General features: G+C 34.0%; 1 protein-coding gene across 3 annotated transcripts; it reads right to left on the bottom strand.

The window, feature by feature from the left end:
* Positions 1-652: 652 nt before the first annotated feature.
* On the bottom strand, positions 653-20,418 carry LOC105301578 (collagen alpha-5(IV) chain-like). 3 transcript variants are annotated; one of them, XM_011374317.2, is made up of 11 exons: positions 19,798-20,390; positions 16,399-16,532; positions 13,646-13,718; positions 13,437-13,508; positions 12,486-12,614; positions 11,558-11,656; positions 9,902-10,114; positions 5,479-5,650; positions 3,264-3,378; positions 2,755-2,927; positions 653-1,876 (listed from the first exon to the last, which is right to left on the bottom strand). In XM_011374317.2, the coding sequence occupies exons 3-11, from the start codon at positions 13,686-13,688 to the stop codon at positions 1,795-1,797; spliced, it is 1,098 nt and encodes a 365-aa protein (XP_011372619.1). In that variant the 5' UTR covers positions 13,689-13,718; positions 16,399-16,532; positions 19,798-20,390; the 3' UTR covers positions 653-1,794. The 3 variants fall into 3 exon arrangements, with proteins under 3 accessions (XP_011372619.1, XP_011372618.1, XP_023375774.1); XM_011374316.2 differs by having other exon boundaries at positions 5,479-5,656; positions 19,798-20,313; XM_023520006.1 differs by lacking the exon at positions 9,902-10,114 and having other exon boundaries at positions 5,479-5,656; positions 19,798-20,418.
* Between the last annotated feature and the right edge of the window lie 744 nt (positions 20,419-21,162).

The following is a 21,162-nucleotide window of genomic DNA, read 5'->3' as shown; positions in this document are numbered from 1 at the left end:
ATTACTCATTAGTGTTTTCATGCATGTGGCTACATGGAAAAATAAAATTAGAATTTGTAATTGGCTGGTTTTGAAATCAATATTATTATTAGGTAATTACCATTGTTTAGAGCCTAACTTCTACTACCATAGACTTTAAGCTTTAGATTTTACATGGGTTCATATTAGAGTCTAAAATTCTCAAAATTGTTTAGGTTGTTTCATCTTTTAGCTATAACAAATTTTATAATAGAAGCTTTTAATGCATCTTACTTTTAGCAAGACTTCAACTATTTTAGAGAGCTACATGTGTTCCTTATTAATCATTAGGAATATTAACTCACTAATCGGCCTTAAACATTATTAATGAATTCTTCCCCAAATAGAAAGTACTTCTGCTTCCTTTTTCAGCCACCTCACAATGTTGTTAATAAATTTATTATCTCAAAAATACCTTGCAATGTGATGTTTTCTTCTCTGAAAAAAGTATATATTACTGTACGTTTTCTATCAGCTATTAGAGTGATCAAAGTCTGCAGAAACTTCTTTTGGTTTGGCACTATTCTAAATGATTCTATGAGAAAGGACTACTTGTTGATGTGTAGATGTGTAGTTTATCTGTAAATGAGTATATTTTTACACATATGCTGAAGAGATACACAACAAACCATCCTTACAACATATGATATCTTTAATTAAATTGATATTGGTGAGTTAAAAAATGTTTAAGTGAGAAATGACATTAGGGAAATAAGGTGTTCTATGACTATTTATAATAAAATGTTTAGAATAAAAAATAGGAAACATCAATTGGGTTTGTCATTGAAGAAAGGAGATTAAGTGTTGTGTTCTCAGTTCTTGTATAAGCAGAGACCACAGGAGAACAATTCTTACATAAGAAGCACAGGGAAAAGAAACATCAATTTTTTGTACATTTTTGTTTCTCAAAATTATTCGGGAGTCAGGGATGAGCAAAAACAATATGTAAGAAAAATTAAAACCAGGAGCATCTGGTATTAAGAGTGTCTTGGAGAATATAGTAAAAGATAAATTGCTCCATTAGATTTTTTAATTTGGTGTGTAACATAAACACTTAAAATTATAATTAAACTGACTAAAAATGACCTATATTAAAAAAAGTCAAAGAAAAACTTATGGGATAAAACTCAAAATAAATTTACTCTCCATAGTAACTCGATGAAATAACATAAATTCTCTCACTTCGATAAACATGGATATAAAATCTTGCAGTCTGCATTCTAGGTTTTCCTACATTTTCTATGAAGAGAGACTCATGTTAGGTCACATTTAAATGACTCAACATTCTGAGCTAAAAGGCTTTACACAATATACACATTCTTTACTTACAGAGCAAAATAAGCTTAATACTTTTATATTAAAAACCTGGGATACAGTAGGATTAGTAGCACCATGAAAAATAATTCTTCCCCCAAAATACAGTCTTTTATTTTACTCAGTGTGATTCTTCTCTTAATTGAATATTTAATGTGTCTTTTTAGTTACTGGGCAAAATATATAATCTTCATTTCATAATCCTTGGAAAAAATCATTCTGGACCCCAAAAGTAAATTTATTTTTCTTATTTCTTTCGCAGAAAAATAATAGCGACCTTGCTCTTGCACATTGCTGAGGTACATCTGAATCTTCATGGTAACCAGTCATCATATCCTCTTGGTCATATATACTAGCACCATTGGTGGCAGGAGTAGTAAAGTTGAGGAGAGTGAGACATTGTATCTTGGGAATTTTATATTTATATCACATTTAAAAACACACAAGTAATTCTTCAGAATGTTAAGTCCTCTTCATGCACACTTGACATCGGCTAATACGTGTCCTCAAGTCTCCTGCCTTCAGCGTTTCTGACTGAGGTTTGCTGTGAAATAAGAAACAAAACAATCAGATTAGCCTTTTCTGGTATTTCAATTCTATTATTGATTCAAATTCACACTCAAATATTCTTTTTGTGTTTAAGAAGCTATCCTGATGACTAAATGGTTAACTTTTGAACACCATGATCTAGTGCAGTGACTGGTATGGCCTAAGAACCATTACTGGTACTTATTTTTGTGACTCTTTTCTGTACCATTATTACGTTTGCCTATTTGTCTCTTCCTCTCTTTTTCGTGTACATTTTTCTAATAGTCCTAGAATGAGGGGGATCTGAGCAACTGATGAATAAATGATAACATATAATACATAAGATGCATAAAGATAATGCATAATAAAATATTAAGTGATGATAATTCAAAAGAGCAACATATAAAAATAAATTTAAACTTTAAAAAAAAAAAAACTCCAGTAGAACAAAGTATCCTGAGGTACATGTGCTATGTGTGGTCTCACTAATTTAAATGCTTGGATGAGAAACTTGAAAACATCCTGGGAAAAGAGCTCACTGGACTGCAGAAGGGAAGACAGATTACAGCTTCAATTTCTGGGATGGTCTCAATCTAGTTGAACAGCTGCTCAGTTGTTATTGAGCAGGTCACATGACCTTTCCTCGCTTTGTTTGTTTTGCTACTGAAGAATTACTACCAAGCCATCTCAAACCACATGTACCTGAAATTAGCTAAGTTTGTTTTTCTGATCTGAGTCAGGTGTATGAGGAGAACAAGCAAGAATAAAGGACACGGTCCACTAAATTCCTAACGTTTGTTGGGTATAAACCATCCATGATTTGCCTTTCTTTTCCCTAGCATCTCTGAAAGAAGCTAAGGACCTAAACTAAACTAAAGCTATTAAGCACCTCACCTGAACATGTCTGACACATCTACGGTTGCCAGCCAAAAGCTGTAGGAGTTGGCATAGTAGTTGCAGGTACCCCGCCCATGGCATTCAATGAATGGAGCTGAACGAAATTCTTCCAAGCAGGAACCAGGTGAGGCCAGAGCTTGACCTGAGCCCTCTGCCCCTGCACTTGTGTGCTAGAAAAGACAAGAAAAATGTGTCACAACACCTATGTGATATAATACCTTAGTGAATACACAAATATATGTGCTGAGGATGGCCAAAAATTCAAATCCAGTGAAGGAAATAGGGTCAGAGGTAAAAGAATAGTATCTACACCAAGGGTACGCAACAAAAGCAATAGGAAGATTATAAAAATATGTTCTAAAAAATGTTTGAGGGGGAACACAGTGCTTGGACAGAAGCTATTTGAGGTCAAGCTCTTATTATGCAAATGACAAGGATTTCTCCTATTGGGAAGAAATGTAGATCTGATGGATATGAAGACAGAGACAGGAAAGAGTGTTTTATACCATCATAAAGGAATAACCAATCCAGAGAGAATCCCATCCCTGAGGACAATGAGGAATCTGAATGGTCTGACTGTGAACTGCAATCACCACAGCTGGAGCTTCACACACAGCACATCTAGTAAGTGAAAGAAAGAGGGAACACAATTTACAGAGTGAGTATGTGGGAAATAGCAGTCCTTCTTTGGAAGCCTTTCTGGCACAGAAGCCTATTAAAGTGTCTTCAATGCTCAGAAAAGAAGGAGAAAATATACCTTGAGGATTGCTTTTGCATAAGCCCTGTTTCCTGGTATACATAAAAAGTTATAAATGAAAATTGTAAGCTTTTTCAAGAAACTACAGAATCACTGCTATAGCATTTTTATTTTCTATTCTGCCCTAAATTCATATTTACAATAGTCAATGCCATAATTGCTCTAAGAGTTTGGTTTAGTGTATTGCACATACTATTTGCCGTCAAAGTGCCCAACTGGAAGGTAGACAATTAGTAATGCCGAAACTGTGGTAAGAACAATGTCTGGTAAACTGGAAAAGATAAGAAACATACTTTCTCAACCCCCATCCATTATTTTTGGTCCAAAAGATATTTATTAACCATTTGGCCTATCTGGAGAAGTACTACATATCCAGAATTCTGGGCAGGGATCCAGGTACTTGGAGATGTGGCTTAAATCTATAAAATCAAGTAAAATAGCATCAGAGTCTACCAAGTCTTTCATAAAAAATATGAGGGGACCTTTGAAATACTGAACCGATTTGGCAAAGTTTATCTACAAAATAGGGAATATCTTTAGGGGACCTTTAACTCCTAAAAGTTGGAATGGACAAAAATCACAAAAAAATCCCAAAGGATATGGGCAAATATATTTAAAAGGGCACCCTGAATTTGCTACTAAGAGAGGCTGGACTAGGTTTAACCTTTATATTCAATGTCAAAGAAACTAGACTTTCCAATGATTCATCATTTATGGTTACTAGATTCCTAGATAAATTGGGTCATAATAAGAATAAAAATGGCAATATCTAATATGCCTAGGAGATCAAGTTCTAACTCACAGGATATAAAGTACAGCATAGGGAATATAGTCAATAATATTGTAATAACTATGTATAGTGCCAGGTGGGTATTAGACTAATTGGGGGGAATCGCTTCCTAAATTATGTAAATGTCTAACCACTATGCTATACACTTGAAACTAATATGAAATATTGAATGTCAACTCTCATTGAAAAATAAAAATAATTTTAAAATAATAAAAACACTTAAGACTTATTAAAAGAAAAAAACTAGGGTTCTAACACGGCAAAACTCTAAGAAATCTCTATTAATGGTACCACCCTCGTCTTAGTTACTCATGCTCCAAACTTCAGTTATCACTTCCTCCTTCCCATAGATAATCAAATGCCAAATCCTGTCTTATTCTATTAATGTGACACATGTCTCTCATTGAGAGTTCCAATCCACTCCTATCAGGATTATAGCAATATCTTCAATCTAACTGATCTCTCTACCTCAGGACTAACCTCTCTGTAACCCATATTACACACCAATGGCTCTGTAATCTTCCATGAAATAAAGCTCAGAAATTTTTCATGGTTCCTCATTATATACCACATAAATTTCAAACTAAAATCTGACACCGATTGCCTTCTACCATCTGGGTCTAAGCTAACTATCCAATCTCTTCTCCCTTTGTAACATTTACAAACTACATTCTAAACACATCAATCTACTACCCATTCCCATGTTCTCTGTCTAGTCTGTCCTTTCCTCTTATAAATAATGCCTGTGTTTCAAGTCTTTCCCATTCTTCCAGGAGTAACCAGTTCAAAATACATTTCTTCCATAAGTCATCTCAGATCTCTCCAGTTGGAATTAAGGATCCTTTTCCCTATGCATTCATAATATTTTTATTAGATCTATTGTAGCACTTAGCTCAAACCTGATATATTTTAGATTAATTTACATATACTCGTCTAATGACTAGACTCTACATGTAAACTCTCTGTATATTACACTATGTCTATCATGGAGCCTGGTCAAAAACAGATCACCAATAAATATGGATCAAACTAAATACTGAACTGAATATTATAAAGGCACTTCTATTCTACTTAACCTGGGAGAAATATGACCATATTATTAACTTTGGTCTCATTTCTGACTAGCTAAACTAACTGGGAATTGGTAAAAGTCAAAGCTATACCAATGTCTCACCGACTTATGAATGGCTGGATGCTCTGGCCCTTCAGGGGCTCCATGCTCATTGGCATGGGCTCTGGAGTGGAGAGCCAGTAAGAATAGTCATTTCTTGAAGCAAAGTTACAAATATTATTGATGTTGCAGAACATGAAAGGCATGGTACTGAAGCGACGAAGGCAGCTGCCGGCTGTTCCTAGGAAGAATTGGGAAGAAAAAGATGAAGGACTGCATCATGATGATACTTTAGTTTATTCTAAAACACTAACAAACAACCTTTTAAATAAAAAACTTGCCCATGTTTCTTAGACCATAAATGCTACTTTAATTCTTCAATTATAAGATGTACATTTACTTATATTTTAAAATGTCTAAAATCAAGATATATCTTACAATTTACGTAGACATTTATTGTGGTAGCTCATTTTATGTTCCACAAACACTGTTTTTAAACTGGCGACACATCTGATAAACAATAGTGTCTTACGATTTCTTGGGGACAAGTGAAGGGTATACACTGAGTCCTTATAATATCATACTGATATTTCCTCTCCCGACTTCTCTCTCTTCTTCCAAGACATCCCCAGTATGGATCTTGTGTGGGTTTGCAATCTCTTTAACCCTATGGACAACTGCAGTGTTGCCCAATATGCACGCAGACAGGTTTGCAGGTGAATAATAAAAAGTAAAAAAAAAAAATAAATAAATAAGAAAGGAAGGGTGTGAGTGGAAAAAATAAAAAGAACTAGAGCATTTGGATTTCTGGGCTGGTAGGGGCAATAGAGTTTATCTCTACTGGTGATCAGGCCTTTCTTTTCTCATTTATTAATAAAAGAATGATGAAAAATGATGTATATCTCACACATTTTTAAGTTAATATTTAAAATGTTTCATCAGAAATTTAAATTGATACTGTCCCAGTTATTAAGTTATTGGTTATTGTCTCTCAACTCCAAACCCACTCTTCTATATTCTACTTTGTAATGCTGGAGGCTGGGACTTGGCAAACCACATTTCAACATTGTCAGCTATTGTTTCTAGTGTTTTTTGAATATTTATATTTAAAAACACACTTTTATATCACTCTTTTAAATGCATCCAATGTAATGATTTGAAACGTAACAATAAACATTTTTAAAAGTACATAAACTCATCTTTAACAATTGGAAATTATTCTTTCAAAATTAATGCCTGATTTCTGTAAAAATATTCAAATAATAAAAGCATTTTATGATGCTAAAAATTTCAAGTGCTCATTGTCCTCTCCTCAAACTTAACTGTCAAACATTTTTTAAATTAAAATTTATAGACAATAATAACAACAACAAAAAGCAATTGGAAATTATTTAATGCTCCTTTTGCATTTGAAAATTATATTTCCATTTTACTTCTCTCACAGTTTGGTCCTAATGTATTTTTTATTTTTGAAAGTCTTTTATCGACTTCCTATCATATTTCTCTAAAGCAAAAATTTTAAAATAATTTTTAAAAACTTTCTGTGACCATAAGGCTTTATATGATAAATATTTTATTTTAAACTGTCATTATAATTATTATAGTTATTATTAATTCACAAATAATAAAGTATAGATATTATAAATTTTGATCATTACTAAACATAAAAAGTAAATTTTTATTGGAAATGAATTTCTTAATGAGATGAATTAGAAGTGAATTATAGAGGCTCAGCCAATGGAGATTTTAACAAATATTTTGAATTGTCCCTCTGAATTTGTCCTCCAGAGGCTTTCATGCTTCAAGGCAATGTGCCATAGTATGATTCTTACATAAAGTGGGAGATGGGTGATAGTGAAAGAAGATGAGGGAGAGGGGGTTATACAAAGCATATACACAGGCAGTTCAACTTTAGGAGAGAGAACACATGGAAGTGGAAGATTTGAAAATTGATTCCTTTAAAAGTATGCCTGTATATCTTTTGGAAATTCTTTATGTGTCTAAAGGGGTATGCTTATCTCAGACTGAAAATGACTGATAAAAGACCAATAATTCTTAAACCCGGTGGATCTTCAGATCCATTGGTGATTCTTATACAATAAGTTTAGAATGTGCCTAGTAATCTTTTCAAAAGTTCCCCAGGTTGAAAATTTTTGATTTAGTAGAATTTTTTTTTCAGAAGAAAAAACTGGCTCTGAAAGAGGTAACTGACTCAAGATAATGTGAAAGTAAACAACAAACTGGTATAATTGAAAAAGTAAATGGATTTAGAATTGGTAGGTGTTAGATTCAATTCTTATCTCCATCAGTTTCTGAGTGTGTGGTTTTGAATAAGTCACTTAACCTCTTAGCCATTTTTTTTTGTGTGTGTGTATGAAATGAAAAAAAAAAACAATACTTGTACTATATCTTTCTTGATCATACTTATGAAAATCAAATTGAATAATAAATATGAAAGTGCTTTTTAATTGTAAAGTAATTTAAAAATAAAACTAATATGGATAGAGCTTGAAATATCCCTGGTCTCATAAAGAAGAGAAAAAGAAGAAGTATATAAAAGTAGGGCCCATAATGAGATCAAGAGTGTTTAGTTGCATCTGTGCTGCAGGCTGCCCACAATGATGCAGAATTCTGGGTTAGAGTCTCCAAATTTTCGAAGAGAGGGTGATCTCATGAACTCATAATGACTCCTGTATTCTAAAATTATAAGGCTTTAACAGACCAATGGTTCTTAGTATGTTCTTTTTTCCCTCCCAGACAGAATAGTTTTAGTATTCAATCTGTTTCCTCCATCCTCTTTTTTATATCCCATATCTTTTCATTAATTCAACACAGACCATATATTTATGTGATCAGGTAGATGATTGTTTCAACATCAAAGCTCTAGCTGCCTCTAAATTTTTGCTTAGCCATCAATTGATACTTGTGTGAGCTCCAGAAGACACTCTGCTATTCAGGATCACCCTTGGGATCTTGGGCCCTATCCTGGTCTTCCTACTTCTGAGGCTTAAATGGTAACCAAGTCAGGGCTAGTTTGTAGTCTCTAAGTCTGAATGCATCCACAATAGCCCTTGTTTGACCAAACATATACATTTTGAAAAGTTGTAGTGGCATAATGGATAGCAGATCCCATTTTCTCTTTGCATTATATTTTTTAACTTCATGGTGCTCAAACATTTTTAATGGTTCCTACTGACTTAATGGGTTAAAGATTTTAAGTTTACAAGCTTCATTCTGGGTATAAGTTAAACTGTGACTGTGAAGAGAGAATTGACTAAAAGGGAAATAATTTATCAGAGAAAGACTAGAAAGAATTATCTAAAAGATAAGAGTATTTTTACAACAAAGATTTGTTGATTGTAAAATTAGAAAAAGAAGATATTACATAAAGAAAGCAAAAGAGAGAAGGAAAGTAGCAGAAGAAAGATGACAAGGAGAATAAGAAAAGTAGAAGAGGAAGAAGAGAGTAGCTGGGTAAACTCTTACTTTATTTGGCTTCATAAAATGATCTGTGACTACTGGCTTCCATGTAAGTGGATGTGCCTACACTGGTGCCGGGCAAGTGTGACCATGTGCCCTGGAAACAGAGTAAGCAGAGCAGACCTATGGAGGTCTCTGTTGCCGCAGAACTGTTTTCACAGAATGGCACAGCTAAAGAGTCCTCAGGAGACCTCTTACCACAAAGACCCCAGAATCTGGGAGCCCAGAATATCTTCTTCAGTGTTGTTATGAAGGCAAAGGGGATTCTAATCCTTAAAATAGGCAGCCCTGGGACAAACAATGGGGTTTAAAAATCTAAAGTCAAAATTCCAGAAAAAGAAATCTTGGGGATTGGAAGAGGTCTTGAGAGTCATCCAGTCCAGCTGCATCCCATTAAGCAAACTTTCCGCCCCAGCATAGACAGGATGGATGGAAACACATTAAATGAAGTAGATTTTACATGGAAATGTGGTGCTTTATATAACTTTAAACTGCTGTGATAATACTTTATAAAGCTAAGGTGCTTATTTTAAGAATTATAAACTAGCGTAATTAAGCAATGACCTTACTTTCTTTGATGTAGAAACCGATATTCTCTTCAAAACTTGTCTTTCAACTTGATGAATACCAGTGTCAGAAAAGAGGAAACTATCTTCCATTAGTTATAAACACTGCCCACTCAAGCAGCTGTTATACTGTAGTGAGCTCAGGGAATCTGTTTCCTTAATAACTAAGCTAACAATAAATGTGGCCCTTTTCATAATGCCTTGCTTTAGGCCAAGAATTGTACCTCACGCTGGGCTAATTAATGCTTTGAGTTTAAAGTTAAAAATTATTTATTTAAAACTCATAATGAATATATTCAGCTGCCCTTGACATGGTCTTCAGTTTGGAAGCCCCAAAAGAATAGAGAGATGCGCTTTGGCCAAGGCTACTCTGGAACTCAACGGGATTTTTAAAACAAAAACAAAATGTATAGTAAGAAATAATATGCCAGTCATCTCACCCAAGTCTTGTCCGTGAGCTCTTTTATTTCCTTGTACATACAGGAGAGAAAAGCCTTCATAAATCTGGACAGTTCCCTGCGGGCATTGTGGTGAATCTGTTGTCTGGCTGTGACGTGTGATGAGGAATCCATGGGCAATAGAGGAAGTTCCAGGAGGACCTGGGGGACCTTGCAAACCATCTGGCCCAGGGAGACCATCCATACCACGGGTACCTATTTCCATGGAATCATCAGTATACACAATTAAGTAAGCTCTGATCCACTATTATGGCTATTGACAAAATATTATACCTTCATTTGATTAGTTAATTTAGCCAATATATGTAGAATGTGTATAAAAGCATTGTCATATATCACTGGTTTGGAGAGATATATATTTAGAATTTCCCTCTTGGAATTGGTTGATGATATTAGGCACTAAATAAATATTGGGTGAATGGAACATGAGAGGTGAAGAAGTGATGCTTATTTGTGGAGGCTGTGTATTATCTAGTCTCTTGCTGTACTAAAGGAGTCAAAACTCCACGACAAAATTTCAGCCTGCTGTTTTGTTCATCAACAAGAACAGAAGGGTGTGGTCGTCATCAGTCTGCCAGCTTAAGTGGTGAAAAAATTTTTCCTTTGAATCTGCTGGGGAATTATTTTCAGGCATACCTTTTTGTTTTTAGAATAGGAAGGGCACTCTAAAGAAGCCTTTTAAAATGTCTACATTTTGAATCTACAACTGGTTCCCTTTCTCAATTTATCCTCTTGATTTGAGGTCATTTTAAAATTCTCTTTATACACAGGCCTTTGGCCACCGTGTGTATATATTTTTATTTTGGGGAAACTTCATGGCAATGCCCATATGTGATGAAGATGACATTAACTTACTTAATTCTCTAGAAATGAAGTTAATGAAATGGCAAGGTGTTAGTTCTAGGAAGGCCATAGGTATCATAACTGCCTTCTTGCCACTGATATTTTACACACTCTTTATGTTTATATTATTTAGAGTTATATTTATATTATCTAGAGTTGTTAACATATATTAAGAATCTATTGAATTTCTAATATTTTATTCCTATTTTGGCTATCTTACTTTATTTTTTTATTGTAAATGGATTCAAATTCTTTTTGGAAGTAGGTTGAGTACAGATTGGAAATATAGTAGATACTAATATGATATTATCAGGAGCACCTATTAATGAGTGGCCTCAAAAATCTGCATATCCATTTGTTATTTCAGTATAAGGAGGCACTCTAACTCCCAAAGCTCTATGGGAATCACTTAAATTTCACAATTATACTTATTAAAATTTATGGGGAAAATGGTACTCTACTGTGATATTTTCAAATGTGGAAGGATTCATATTAGTTTCAAGATGGTCATGGGATATACACTGAAAATTATCAGAATAGGTAAATACAATGAGTGCCTGGAAAATCCCCATTTTAAGGAAGAACTGGGTTTTCCAGTGCTCTAAACACATAAATAAAAACCTTTTTGTGCTTCTCTTATACTGGCAAATCTCCTTGTATCTGTTCCCCAGCAACAGATTCATCAGCTAACTGCATTCTCTGAAGAGGCTCTCACAGCTCCAAATGAAGGTCATATGTCCACATATCTCCCAGACTTAAAGTCTAGTATCAGCAGCAGTATTTCTCTTGTCTCACCTGGGTGGCCTGGAAGACCGGGGTCTCCTTTGCGCCCCCCTGCACCATCAAAGCCAGGGAGACCATTGCGTCCAGGATCTCCTGGAGGGCCAATAGGGCCTACAGGAGAGAAATAAATAAGGTTCTGAAACGCAAGTAGAGTAATTCAACATCCAGACAGAATTATATTTAAGGTCCTTGAGTATCACAAAATTCATAATCTGGTTTTGTTTTGAATCCAGATAAAGGAATAGCTCAAACCCAGGACAAGAGCAGCGGGCAAGGATTTAGTATTAGTTTTAAACAATCCATTTGCCTCTGTGGAGATTCCCATACTATGATTGTTGTGTTCTCTTTGCCTTCAGAAGAAGACAGGAGTGTAAGACCCAACTTTTGTTATCTACCCCTCCACAGGTAAGGCTGTTACAGCCTCATACATTTTATTTATGGAAAGCCTGCTAGTTAATCATTTAATAAGAGAGAAAGATTGAAACTAGTTTTAACTTTTTAAAAATAATCAAAGTTGGCTTTAAGCGTGGAGCCAAATGGCCAGCTAGAAAGGATTTATTTAAAAATCATGAGGCCTCACAGTGAGAAACTGATTACCCAACAAATCAGCCTTCTATCCTTCTGGTAGCTGGGATACAGGAAGTCCCAGATCTTAAGTGCAAATTAATTTCATTACAGCATTTTCAACAACATTAACCTAGTCATTCAAATTAGAATACTCAGAGGAACTAGAAGAAACTTGACTGGGCCTAAAAGAAATAAGAGTACGAGAAATTAAAATTTTCAAAAAAAAAGTAAAAAGGAAATGGGACTCTGGTGGGCTTGTATTCTATCAATTGCTGAGACTCCTATTGTAAGAGATAAGCTCTGACAAGTGAAAGGGGGATTACATTAATGTTCTCAAATAGATAAGGCTTAAAGAGATGATCTACAAAGGTACCTGGTAATCCTTGAAGTCCTGGTAGTCCTGGTAGACCTTTAAATCCAGGCTGGCCTGGGATCCCTGGAGGACCAGCATCTCCTTTGATTACAATACTCTGTCCTGAAGGACCAGGTAATCCAGGGGGACCTAAGAGGCAAAACACATAAATTTAAAGGTAGGGAAGAGAAAGGTCAGACGGGATAGATGCCAAAGTGACCTACGGTCAGGATAAGAACTGGTGTGAGAGAAACAAGTTACATGTAGTGGAATGTTGCCATGCTCAATAGAAATCTGCTAGGGATTATCTCACTCAGGAGAATGAAAAAAAATTTTTTTTCTTGGGGTCAATGGAAAAATTAGGCATACTGTCCCTATTTTCAAGTCTTGAAACATGACTCAGTTATTAGAAAGTCTAATTCATTTCAAATCTGTGAACACTGGTATCAGGAGAAGACAATTCTATTTACCGACAAGTCCATTCTGATTCTAATATCATCTGCAGTTCTTGTTTGTTGTGCTTGTCAAGGGACCCACTAAACCAATAGGTAAATTTAGCATATGTCCTATTTCAGTTTACAGGAAATCTCTATAAGTCTCTCAGCAAAAACAAACAAACAAACAAAAACCCAACCATTTTCTTATTAAAAATATACAAATATATTCATGTGACTTGTTCTTGAGATCTGTTCAATTGAATATGGGAAAGTTAGTATAATAGTCAGTAAAGATCTAAGTGAAGCATTTTTGTTGGTCTTCATCTATCTTAAACATAAAAGGTCTGCTTTCAATATTATATTAATAAAATAAAGAGCTTGAAAGATTAGTAAATAGAGAGAGAGTCCTGTCTATTTCCCCTCAGTTATTGGGGTCTAAGACTCTGAAAGTTTGGTTAAAAGGAGAAATACACACTTTCAAATTCTTCAATGCATTTAAGTATCATGTACAACTAGATACAAGAATAAGTCTTACCTGGGGGGCCAATAGGTCCTGGATCCCCCTCAGGGCCAGTTGAACCAGGTACTCCACTGAGTCCTTTCATGCCTGCAAAGAAGGTATATACAATTGCACAGGGAAGCAACAGGACCACAGCATTTACCCAGCCAAATCAGAAAATGGGTATCTTGTACCAAGTGTGTTTAATGTAAAAGATGGGAACCTCAAAACATCCCTTCAAATACCTGGAAATCCTGGAACACCAGGGAGACCAGGATCTCCTTTCATTCCATTGAGACCTGGCCGGCCAGGATTACCCTGAATAAATAAAATTATTAATTTTAGAAAAAAAATGGGGAGTGAAGAGTGAGGGTTTAGGTGATACTGTATAGTGATTCACAGCACTGGCTTTAGAGTCAAATTTCCAGGATTCAAACCCCAATCTTGTGTCTTATTAGCTTGTGTGACTTTGAGCTGATTATTTAACCTCTTTGATTCATAGTTTTCTCACCTGTAAATATAGAAAATAATAGTATCTACTTCATGAGGTTGTTGTAAACATTAAATGAAATAGTTCATATTAAGTACTTAGAAAACTGGCATGTGGTATATATTAAATAAATAGTAGCTATTATTTTATCATCATTTGCAAGGATACTTCTTTTTTTAGTGTAGCCCTGAAGTGATATGTGTTTGAATTAGAATTACATGTGCAGAAATAATAACGTCTGAAAGAATTAGCAAAAAAAAAAAAATATAGTAGGGCCTATTAATTAACTGGGTTTGAGGGCCAGGAAAACTATAGGAATAAGGAAAGTTGAAAATAACTTTAAAATAGACCTAAAAGAAGAATAAGTGTGGGACAATACAGATTTTATTTAGTGGGAATGAAAAAGGGGCAAGCCTGGAACGTCTTATGCTAAAATGCAAGAAAATGCTAAAAAAGAAAAAAAAAAAAGGAGAGGCATGTCAGAAAGACATAGAATCCAGCTTGAAGGGGTTCCCAAATCTAGGACAATTTGAGCATCAAAATAAGCAATTAGTTAAAAAAAATTTGCAAATCATTGAACAAAAAAGAAATTTATGAGCCCATACAGATAATAAATAGACAATAAATGTAAGAGAATGGAGGCTCTCACTTAAAGTAGGGCCGACAGGTATACGTGGAGGTATTGCTAGAATCGGAAAATCATCATATGCCACTATCTCAGTATTGAGTGGTTGAGGCAAAACTCATAAACGTATATTAAATCTAAGGAGAAATTTTGAAATTTTAATGAAGAATAGTATGGTTGTATGATCTTAATGTGCCTTCCTGTAGTTTTGCTTATTAGTTACAAGGGAGGAGATTGTAACCATACAGTTAACCAGATAACAACTTGGTGAGGTGATCAAAATTAAAATCACCAATGAGGGGCAAATGAACATGGTGGTCCTCCATATCTGAGAAGGACACAGCATTACTCATGTAGTAGTATTACAGATGGGGATGCAAATCCTGAGGAAACAGCAGGTAAAAGAAGGAATAACCTATTTTTTTTAATGGGAAGAGGTTACATTTCTTTAAAAATGTCAAGATCAGAAAAGAAAAATATAGGTTTAGAAACTGTTTCAGATTAAGGAATAATAAAGAGATATGACATTTAAATACAATGCATGATTTGGTCTGGATCTATACTTGGAAGGGAAAAATGCTATTAAGGGCATTACTAGGTCAATTGACACAATTGGGACATGTAAAGTAGACATAAAAGTATTATATTGATATTCAATTTCCTGAACTTGATAACTATACTGTGGTTATATGAAAAAATATCTTTAATCTTAGGAAATTTTATGAACTGAAGTATTTAGTGGTAAAGGGGCATGACAGATACAACTTATTCTCAAAAGTTTCAGAAAAAATATATAATTATACACACACATAACATAGAGAGCAAATGGAGCAAAATGTTAATAATTGCTTCATCTGGGTAAATGATACATGGGAGGTTTTTCACTATTCTTGCAATTTTTCTATAATTTAAACATTCTTTCCAAATAAAAATTATAAAAGGTGCAAATATAAGGACTAACTTGTACAAAAGAAAATGAATAGAACTTGTTAATACTAGATTTATAAATTATTGACATCAAGTAGTCCTGAACAGGCATAGTGACATGTGAACTGGAAGTACATGGGAAATAAATGAGATAGAGATTGAGTAGAAAATGAAGAGAAGATTAACATTTTAAGTCTAGGTGTCTAGAAAAATAGTGATGACTTAAAAAAAACAAGTTAGTTGTTGGAAAGCTTTAAGGGTTACTTCTTTAGATGTTTTCATTTCTCTACTATATCAAGAAGCCCCAGATTTAAAAGATTGAGCCCAGACTGTGTTGCCTGCCAAATCTAGTAACAATCTTCCTGAATAAATGGAGGATGCTTTGAGGATCCATAAAGAAGCATGTGATTGCATCACTCAAACCAAGGTGGAAAACACATGAATATTGACATGAAAATGTGCTATTATTATCTTTTTACAGGTTAAGACAGAAACCCAAAGTGTCTATCTATCTGCCTTCCTCATAGACACAAAGCAGAAGTGTACAGTGGTACTGAAATATGACCCTAATTCTACCTAACTTCAAAGTCTAAGATATCCCCACTCACCATAATTACTTTCCTATGAATGTACTCCACGTGCAATGCTCTGATATAAATGTCTCCTTTTATAAAGTTGCTTTCCCTGACATGAAGTTTTCTCAAATCTAAATACTATACATACCAAAGACTCCAGGTAAAACATCTTTTGAGGCACCCTTTAACTATAAGGTAGCAAGGTCCCTTTCAGTGGAAGAAGATAGAAAACTTGCCTTTTTCTTTCTTTGTAATTCACCAGTAAACTATGCATAAAGCCTTGGCCAGTAAATGCTAATTAAAATAATGCACCTTGGAATTCCCATTGTGATTGTCAACACCCACACCTCTTTCTCATCAAAAATCTACTCGTTTTCCTACCTGGAGTCCGGGTGGTCCTTGATCTCCTTTCAAACCAGGCAAACCAGGCTGCCCGGGTGAGCCTGGGTTTCCTCTCTCTCCTTTAATACTTCCATTTCCAGGGAGACCCCGGGGACCTTCTGGACCTGGTAGACCTTGATAATGCATAACAAATGACCACATGTAAGTATAACATAAAAGTAGCATAAAAGTCAGACTTTTTAAATATCAGTGATCTAAATCCTATCAGTGTGCAGAACAAAACCCAGACTATTAAAACATATAGACCAATGCTGACTCTCTAATGTAAATTGGGCTGGGTTCTTTTTGTAAACATTGGTTTGCAGACACTTTTAGTTTGCTTTTTATCATATGTGAAACACAATATGCTCAGATCTAAAGAAAGGACTCAGAAATTACAATAAAAATTGCTTCTGTATCCCCTAAGTGTTTTAAGTCAAAGGAAACAGACATCACAGGGCACTGTTCTCAAATTGGAGCATGCATCAGAATCTTCTTGAGGGCTTGTTAAAAACAGATTCCTGGGCCCACCCCAAGAGTTTTGGGTTCATTAAGGTTGGGGAGGGGCCCAAGAATTTGTATTTTAACAAGTGCCCTGTAGCTAAAGTTGCTGTTTTGGGGCCACACTTTAAGAATTACTGCTATAGGGCAATCAGGGATTCAAGAAAATTTGTCTCAATGTGATTAAAATCAAATTGCTTTACTTTAAGTAATTACTTTTATTCAGCTTTTGTTACTATGCAATTAAGATAGTTATTTAAGCAAACTTTAATTTAATTTTAGTGATATGCTTAATACATGGGAATATTTTAAAGTGTTCAGAGATCACTGATTCAATATAGCATGTTTGAATTTAACAATGCTTTTATATTCTTTACACTTTAAATATTTTTTTTATTTAAAAACGAAGAATTCTGTGTATATCTTGTAAATAAATAAAATAATATAAAATGGAATTTTGCTAAGCTCTTTGCTTATACTATGTTTTAACTTTTCTTTCTAAATAAAGATATCATGTCCATTAAGCAACCAAGAATATCTTATCAATAGCCACATCTTTTGTCACTAGATGAGAAGTAGCTGTTACTTGATTGCAAAGTGCTAAACAGTGGCTGAGGCTGAGATTAAGTAGTCCTGCCTTTAGAAAATAATTATAAAGCTCTAAATAATGAACAGCCAATAGTTGGCATTTACACCTTCTCTTTCCTCTAGTAATCTTAGATTTTCATTGGTTTCAACATAAAAAAGGAAGATACATTATTTAAAAATTATTTTAAATTCTTTTTAAAAATTTTATTAGTTTCAAGTATACAGTACATTGCTTAGACATTTATACACTTTATAAAATGATATCCCAAATTTCTCTTTCTCTCTTCTGGTTCTCCACCTAGCTATTACTGCATTCCCTATGCCATGCTCCCCATCCCTGTGACCATCTATCAACTACTAATTTGTACTTCTTTACCCCTTCACCCCATTCTCCTAGCCCCCGAACACACTCCCCTTTGGCCATCCCCAGATTATCCTCTATATTTGTGAGTCTGTTTTTGATTAGTTTGTTCGTTTTGTTCCTTTGATTCCACATATAAGTGAAATCATATGGTATTTATCTTTCTCTGTCTGACTTATTTCACTCAACGTAATAACCTCTAGGTCCATCCATGTCTTTGCAAATGGTAGGACTCCTAAATGCCCATCAATAGACGACTGGATAAAGAAGTTTTGGTTCATATATACAATGGAATATTACTCAGCTATTAAATTATTTTTGATGGAAATATAAGCATGTGAATTTAGAATACTGAGTTCGTGCTTACATATGAACAAAGAATTACCGTTTTTTATCTTTAGATAAAATTGGTATATAAGTTTCAGGTGTACAATATTGTAATTTAACACTTATATACACTAAAAAGTAATCACAAAAAGTCTAGTTGCCATCCTTCACAAAGGGTCATCTTTTTGACCTGAAATTAAATTCGAACTTTAGTTCTTTTTCCAGTACTCTTAGGACACAAAATCATTGGCTGCTTGCTAACATGGCAGCATGGGATATAGGTTATGAATGTTGGATTCTGGAGCTAGAATGCTGGTTGGAATCTCAGCTTCATTATCATTAGCTTTGACTTTAGCAAGTTTATTAATCTCCTTGGCCTCAACTGTCTCTTCTTTAGGATGGAAATTCTTATTTTAAAGTTGAAACAGCCTACTTTATCAGGTTGTTCCAAAGATTAAATAAGATAATTTGTATAAATTATTTACCACAGTGCCTGGCATAGAGTAATAATTATGAAAGAGGTTTTTAAAAATTATTATTATTTCTATAATTATGTTTTTAAAATGTGAGTCAATTTTTAATCTTTCAGCTATTTCTATATGATTTCATAATATAACACCATCTGGCACATGAGAAAGAGGAAGCAGGTTCACAACAATACAACAATCATTTTATCTTTAAACAGTTTAAATCACAGAGCCACCCAGCCCTGCAACTGGACACATTTAGAAATTCCCTTCTCAATCCTAAAGAAAGAGTTGGAGCATTTTACACTTAAACAAACAAACAAAAACAACTGCTGAGTTCAAACTCCCTAGATAGTATTTTCTAAGCAAAATTCTTATTTTCATTTATGATGTATAATTTGGATTAGAAATCAGGCAGCAGATCAGTTTATTAAGAGAAAAATAAACTATTTGGGAATCAGCCTAATAATGACAAGGTAAGATTAAGATAGGAAAAAAAAGGAATTTTTTATAATCCTCTTCCCCAGCCTGAAAGGTAATCAGAACATTAATATCATTTGAAAGAAAAAAAAAAAAACTAGGCATGTTATGGGCATTGCTCTTTTTGCAATTAAACTTATATGCTATTAATTCAGACCTGCTGTTGTAGAGTCCCTCAAATTTAAATTAATGATTTGATAATGACATAAGGGACATATATTTTATTCATAATAGTATTCAACAGTTATCTCCTTCTGTTATTGTAAATAGTCATGAAGATACAGATCAGAGCGATCTCAGGAAGCAAAAAATTCAAGAAAATATGCAAACATTCAAATATGCAAAAAATTCAAGAAAATGGGCCTGATGCCTCCCTAAGTACCTTAATACAGTCTTAAAGATAAAAATAAGTGTATTTCCATTTAAAATTTAACATATTTTTATGTTTGGATTACCTATTATAAGTAACTGAAACCACAAAGACCTAATGTCATTTCAAACTTGATTATATACAAGTCACATTACCTTCACCAAAATGTTAAATATCAGAACAGGTAGTATTTGAGTATAACAGTACTCTTCAATAACTTCTGAATTATAGCAAAAAAAAAAGCGCATTTTTCTTATGATACATACAAAGCTTTAAAAAAAAAATTGACCAGTGAAGAGTCTAACCTTGAAAACCTGGGAAGATCAGAGTTCACCAAAGCCCAAAGATCGATGTTAGCAGTATCAGACATCACACAGTACAAAATGAGATTATGAGTTAGAAGTGGTTCACATTGTAGCACAAGTTAAACAATAATCTTTGCTGGCATTTTTTATTTCTACAGTGTATTCAGTATGCAAACAGAAACATACAGGAGTATAGAGAGCCAAACATTTTCAAATAAGCTGCTAGTTTTCATTAATTAAAAAAATGGAAAATTCTACTGAAGACATCATGTTAACACTGCTACTGTGGTTCTAAAGTTTAGCATCTCAAAACATTAAAATTGGCAAGATAGTACCGTTTCACTGATAGCCTTTCATTCCTTTCACAAAGGGTTAAATTTGGATAACTGTTTAAATTTATCTTGGCTTCTATCATCCTTTAGTAAAAACACAAGGTGCAAATTTCTTGATATATTCAGACTGCTCCAAGGATATATAATTAATTTAAAGGCCTCATTAGACAAAAATACAAATATCACAGATAAGAAGTATACTATGGCCATTACCAACTACACTGCTGCTTGTCTTCATTGAAAATCATTCTATGAAGCCACATTCTGATATTTTTCATAATTCATCGAGAGGCTTTCTTTTGTACCTTAGTACTAGCAATAAGCTACTCAAAGAGAAAAAGCCAGTATACATTTGTTTACCATTGAACTTGAAAATAGTCAAATTTTCCAAAGATGTGAAGACCATCAGTGAAGGGGTGATTTTAAATATTTCGGCATGCAATATTCCACCCCAAACCACAGAAAATGTCACTTTTATTTTATTATTATTCTATGCACATATTAAAACAGGTTATTAACTATTAAAAGAAGGATCATTAAATAAAAAGATTTAAAAACCTACAAATAGAGCTCTTGGTTAATATGAATTAATTATAAACACAATTTCCTTTTCTTAAAAGTCTTGCTATGATTTATAAACACTGAAGTTAGCAGAAAAAATATATTGTGCTAGAGTACTGCATCCTAGGAAATAGAAGACCTAGGATCTATTTTTGGCTCTACTATTTACATCTATGGGATTTGGGGCAATTCAATCTCTGTGAGCTTGTTTTCTCTCCCACATAATGGGAATAGTGGTGTTTGCCCTAACGTCCTTTACAGAGTTGTTTTAAAGATCAAATTCAATTTTTAAAATATTGACCTGATATCTGCTATGTGCAAGATGCTACAGGGGAGACAAAGATTAGATAGATACAAACTCTGCCTTCTAGAAGCTTACAATAAAAGTACAGTACATGATATAAATGGTTGCATGTCATAAATATAAAACATTACCATTACTGCCTTGTAATACAACTTTTAAAGCATTTTA

Source organism: Pteropus vampyrus, unplaced genomic scaffold (genome assembly GCF_000151845.1).
Source record: "Pteropus vampyrus isolate Shadow unplaced genomic scaffold, Pvam_2.0 Scaffold244, whole genome shotgun sequence".
NCBI classification, from domain to species: Eukaryota; Metazoa; Chordata; class Mammalia; order Chiroptera; family Pteropodidae; genus Pteropus; species Pteropus vampyrus.
This window is presented reverse-complemented; position numbering and strand designations above follow the sequence as displayed.

Excerpts from the sequence above, each read along its gene's own strand:
- LOC105301578 (XM_011374316.2), bottom strand. The coding sequence starts at position 13,688 with ATGAAAGGAGATCCTGGTCTCCCTGGTGTTCCAGGATTTCCAG. Across the intron at positions 12,615-13,436 it reads AGGACCTATTGGCCCCCCAG|GTCCCCCTGGATTACCTGGT; the intron begins GTAAGACTTATT and ends TTTGCCTCTTAG. Across the intron at positions 11,657-12,485 it reads AGGACTTCAAGGATTACCAG|GCCCTATTGGCCCTCCAGGA; the intron begins GTACCTTTGTAG and ends TCTCTCCTGTAG.